Source organism: Poecilia reticulata, linkage group LG20, assembly GCF_000633615.1.
Source record: "Poecilia reticulata strain Guanapo linkage group LG20, Guppy_female_1.0+MT, whole genome shotgun sequence".
Lineage (NCBI taxonomy): Eukaryota > Metazoa > Chordata > Actinopteri > Cyprinodontiformes > Poeciliidae > Poecilia > Poecilia reticulata.
The window spans coordinates 23346335-23352235 of NC_024350.1; the positions used below are offsets into that span (position 1 = coordinate 23346335).

Here is a 5901-nt window from a genome sequence, read left to right on the forward strand (position 1 = left end):
TATATATATATATATATATATATATATATATATGTATATGAACGCACATTTGTTGAAACAGTCACTATGTTGAACCAGAGTAAGATAATCTGAAGATATCTTACTCTGCCTTCTTCTTACTCTTAATATTGCCATCCGCATAAATACACCGTTCGGTCAGAAACAACCAATCAATGCTACGCTACAGCTAGTTTCCCCACAACGGAGCCTGCCATAAATGTGCTCAAGCTAGTTAGCGTAGCCACTGATGAAGGAGGATAAACGGATTTCCTGGAATGATAAGCTGCTCTTCTGCCATTGGTACATTGAGCTGAGAAGCTTTAAGTTACTCTATGGAGTTTCATCAAGACTAACAGACTTGGCACTCAAAACCGTTCCCACAGCATGACGCTTCCCCTACCACATTAGCTCATGAGGATGCTGTGTTCAGGTATTTATGCAGCAGTTGCTGCAGCACACAACGTTTTGACTTTCATGTAAAATGCTCCGTTAATCCACTGCATTAGCAGCACCTTTTCTTGCAATCAAAATCACTCATTTTAACAAGGAATTTTTTTAAACCGTTCTTCATTAAACCCATTCCAAGAGTATCTTATTGCAAGGTGCAAAAAATAACMCCCCCCCCCCCTCCCAGTTTGCAATAAATTCACAACTATGCACTAGTGCGAAAAAAGAAAAAGATTTGTTGATTTTGCATGAATTTTCACGATCACTAAAAACTGGAGCGACTGGATAAGCGCTTCAATAATCCAGCGCCACACCCTCTCCCCTTTGACATCAGTGATTTGATTGACTATTGAAGAAAATCCTGTGTACTTAAGAGTAATGATGCGATTAGATATTGTTTGGATAAATGTTTTAAGTTAAGATATCACTTTTAGATGGGATATTAACATGGGTTCTTTGCCATTTTCTTTAAGCTAGTTTTTCCCCCCCGTTTTTAGGTCATACAAGGAGTTTAGGTGTTTGTACTTATGTTTTTTTTTTTTACAGATAAGAAAGCTTTTACTTTCACACAAAAGGGGAGCGTCTTTATTTGGTTTGGCCTTCGAGAAGTTTATCGCTTCCACTTTTTGTTAAGCCGTGTGAAATCCTTAACTTAAGCGATAAAAGTCACTTTTATGCTTGTTGTTGGTTGCTAGATTTATTTTCTATATTCCGTGTTACATCCTGTGCCTCCTGGACATCCGTTTTAAGGGTAGCAATTCATCATTTGGTTTAATCTGACCAGAGCATCTCCACTCTGTATCCTGCAAACAGATGTTCTTATTGCTTTCTTTCTACAAAGGCCAGAATTAAGCATCACCTAAGCTCAGAAAACACCCGCAGGTGGATTGTACCAACTAGTTAGGAGACTTTAAGGCAATTGTTTGCACTCCATTTAAAAAAAAAGTAATTGGATTACAGGACATAGTACACATATTTTTGTGAAGTTTGTTAAACAAGTTCAAGAGGTATGAACACTTTTCCAAGGTAATGCATCGCTCTGTTTACCAGTCAGACAAATGTGATAAAGGCTATTTAAAGTCAAAACAGAAACTAAATCTCACTCTTCCACCCGGCCATCTTGTTTTATGGTCACTGTTTACAAGTAAACAGCAACAGCCGAGCTCCGCCGTGTCACCCTTTCCATATCAACACAACTGTAACGTCACGAAAAGGAGGAAAAATCTTGAATCGGTGTATTCCACGTCCGTTCAGACAGGAGGTGAGGACACGCTTGCCGTTATTGCATCTGCTTTTGTTTTAACACGGAAGCTATTTTTGAATGCATTCCAGTTGAGTGATGTAGATGGTCCAATCCATCCCCTGCCTGCGTCTGAACTCCTTATTTAGAGTTACACGAGGTGAAGTACAACATGCAATCAGCCTTCTGCTCAACCCAGACGCCCCCGAAGAAGCACTACATGTGCTATAAAAACGATAAAACTTCTGATACGTTGCTTTCTTACTGTTATCAGGAGACATACTTTAACAAATACAACAGAAACCATCCAGAACCCTTATTTACAGTCCCTTTGGAGGTTGCATAAGATCTGATACAGCTGTCAATATGATGGAAATGCACTCCCATGCAAAGGAAATATTTGTACGGAGAGGAATTGGCAAGCAAACTTACAGTTCCTGTCGTTAAAAAAAAAAAAGTCTTCACCATTTAAAATGGGAAAAGATTGATTACTTTTTAACTCAAGTTAAAGATTGTGTTACAGGAAAGGTCAAAACAATTGGTAAATGGAGGAGGTTATGTAATGAAAGTAAAGTCAGCAGTGAATCTAAATGAGACTTCATTGGCAGAGGACATCTTTTTGGGAAGAGTGTTGAGTGGACGGCAGAGGGATCAACACCAGGACTTTTCTTCTACGTCTAGAGCTGCACTAAACACCACAGGAAAAAGCCTGGCTGGGAGGGCAAACTAATTAGGTAATAGAACATATTGCTCTCAATACAAAAAAAAACTTTTTGAAGGGTTGATTTTGTTTTGGTTTTTTTACCCAAAACATTTTACAAGGTAATTATAGCTCCCAGATGCAAGTAGACAGCCTCTTTTCCCAACTTCTGAAACATGTTAGCGTTTCATGATGTGTGTGTGTGTGTGTGTGTGCGCGCAGAGCAGAGTAGGGCGGCCTTACCAAACAAATCTGCAAACGGATCTCTCCCACCAAAGAATTCCCTGAAAACGTCATCTGGGTTACGGAATGTGAAGCCACCGTGGCTGAAGTTATCGTAATGGTTTCCTGTAAAACATTATAGAAAAGAAAAAAAAAAAAATTAAGATTCAACTGCATGACAATCTACACACATCACTGCAAATATAACGTGTAGTACGTCAACAAGGAACTGAGATGAAAGAGATGCGTCTCCTAATAATCGTCTCATTTCATACTGACAGGTAAAAGTCATCAGTTAAGGGTAAAACACTGACGGATCCTCAGAGTGTTTGAACGTTTTCTTACCTCCTCCATTGAGGCCATCTTTTCCATATCGGTCATAAAGACTCCTTTTGTTTTCTGGGAGAGAAAGAAAATTTATGCGAGAAAAGATAAACTGAAAATTTTAACATATGACCTGCAAGATTTAATTTCACATCAACTCCCCCCTCTCCCCCATTTTGGATACCTGCCTTTTCTTTGTTAAACGTCATGTCAAAATACACATTGAGAAAAATATGAATGCCTTTCATAGCAGTGCAAAAAAAAAAAAAAAAAGACAAAACCATCTCTCCTTTTGAGGTTGAATCATGATTATATTTTAAATTTTCCTACTTAAAATCATCTTCCATAAACAACATACCCTCAGGTTCAATGAAAATCTAAGAACCGTTTCATCTGTTTGCGCAAATATTTTTTAGCTTATATCAAATACCATTTAAATTAAATAAACAATGGTTAGGGATGTTGACGTGTCACATCTGACCCATATATAGACTGAATATTCTCACATGGCTTCTGGAGACAATTCCTGGTTCGCTTACAGTTTTTTTTCTGAAAAGAAACTGAACTACTGGAAAAAGATTTGTCTTATTCTGGAAACACAAAACAATTTCACCTAATATTTAAGTGTTATTGTTTAATATGAGAGAAAAGAAAAAAACCTTTACACACACACACACACCAACTGATGGCTGAATGGCTTTAGCACTGGTTTCTATCATAGTCGGCAAATATAACTACAACAAGCGCACGTTTACCCATTTATACATGACTTGTTGTTAATCAAGCTCAAAACGTTGCTTGCTTGCAGTTCCAGTTAATCCTGTTTGGTAAAACACTTACAGGAGCAGTTTTTCCTGTTTGGTCATTTAGGTGGAAAACATTTGGATTGTTTGGGAACGGCAGGATTTATTATACACAACATTCACAAATCATCAAATTCCACAACATCCAACAAGTTCTGATGCTTAGCAAACCAATATTATAAAAGGCTTTTATATTTAGCAAATAGTGACAGCTTTTTATTTATTTTTTTTTAACGATCAAAATCTGCAAATTTGAGGTTCATATAAAAGCCATGGAGTCCATCAGCGTCATTCTGCCACTTCCAGACACGAGTGAGACATCCAGAGACGTTTTATTTATGAAACGGCTTAACAGGTTACCTTTATAAACCAAACAGAGCTGTCAGGCTGCCTGTGTCAAACTAAATGGGGAAAATCATTAATTTCTTCTGAAAAAAAAAAAAAAAAAAAAAAAAAAAAAAGCATTCCAGCAGTCCGACACGGTGCAATGGGAAACAAAAAAACACAGGAACTGCCGCTGCAGGCATCTTCTATCACCACTGTGACATTTACAACTGGATTCCCTCTGTTCTTCACAACCAAACAATAGTAGTATAACTCTTGAAAGTGCAAACTGGAATTAAAGGAACAATTTGACTGCTGGTTGCATTTTTTCAAGAGAAGTGCTACTATGCTTTTGAAAAGTTAGCAACCTCGTATAACAATTGTAGAATTGCAACAAGCATAATGTTGTCTTGAAAGGGATTTGAGTCTTTTGTTTCCCTTTTTCACCCTGCAGGGTGTTCACTTAGTCCTTGAGCTCTTCACCCCTTTTTCATTTTGAAGAACAAACTTTTTTTTTTGAAAGTCAAATAACTAAAGACTTAACTGTATTCCCTACAAAACTGAAGTGAGGCTTTCAATAAAAACTTGTTAAAAAAAGGACTTGTAGTTCATTACTAAGCAACTTTAAAAGACAGATTTGAACAAAAAAAAAACATACCAAATCAATATTTTATAAACTGTTGTCTCCCAAACAAAAACCACTTAACGTGAATAATAAGGAGTAGAAAAGCAGAGGGTAGAGTCAACATATCAGGGATAAAAACAGAACATTTGAAGTTAAAATAGACCCATCTTACCATCTGACAGGACTTCATAAGCCTCTGACAGCTCTTTGAACTGTCTCTCTGCCTCTTCCTTGTTGTCTGGGTTCTTATCAGGATGCCATTTCAATGCCAATTTTCTATAACTGTGAGGGGGAAAAGAAACAACACACAGTTAAAACAAGCAGCATAGCATATAATACACAAATATCCCCCAAAAAACACAAGTAGTACAGAGGTGGGACAATCAGCTGCATCAGAGGTGTAGAAATCAATCAGCCAGAGATGAGAATTGGCCACTTTTACATCACTCAGTTTACCCACTGCATCACAACCAAGAATTCCCACCTTTCTTGGTCTACAAACACATCAGCTACCAGCATATACTTTACACAATTTTTTTGCATTTAATAATAATTTAAAAAGATACACATGCTACCTCCACTTTTCATACATAAAGTACTTTAATATCGACTTTAAAACCGATACTTGTCATGAAACTTGAAACCGAAACTCTTTTGTTCTCTTAGTGTCCTCAAAAAACAAATGAGAAACAGAAGTCATAAGATTTTACTTCAAAGAAAACAACACATTTTTATGAGATAATTCATTTTTAAAAAACTGGGTGAAAGTATTGTATGATAACATCTACGGTACATCAAAAATCACAGAACTGACACATTTTAAAGAAAATTAAAATAACAGATTATTACAGTTACATTATGTATAAGATTCATTTATTGCCAGATAAGCTTATATTAGCATTTATCTAAAAACATTTGTTTGACAAGTAGTTTTTTGCTCTTTTATCCCTCATTTCATTTGAACACATTTTTTTTATACATATCTGTCATTCGAAACAATCCCAAATTTAATTTTGAGACGAGCAGGAATCTCTTGCACTTTAATGAAAAAGGCTATTCACGAGTAAGAAAACATTCAGGATATTTGCCAGTGTTTCCAGGAGTGGATGTACAAGCAAGTTCACTCAGAGGTCACTCAATGTTCCAATTAAGTATACACACACACACACACACACACACACACACACACACACACACACACACACACACACACACA

General features: G+C 36.7%; 1 protein-coding gene across 2 annotated transcripts in view; it reads right to left on the bottom strand.

Annotated features, from left to right (window-relative positions):
* Positions 1-5901, bottom strand: part of dnajb6b (DnaJ heat shock protein family (Hsp40) member B6b) — a 27869-nt gene that overhangs the window by 12939 nt on the left and 9029 nt on the right. For both annotated transcript variants that reach the window (XM_008396738.2, XM_008396739.2), the window contains exons 3-5: positions 4858-4967; positions 2955-3008; positions 2631-2735 (exon numbers count right to left, since the gene is read on the bottom strand). In XM_008396738.2, coding sequence (XP_008394960.1) covers positions 2631-2735; positions 2955-3008; positions 4858-4967 — 269 coding nt within the window. The remainder of the gene's footprint in view (positions 1-2630; positions 2736-2954; positions 3009-4857; positions 4968-5901) is intronic.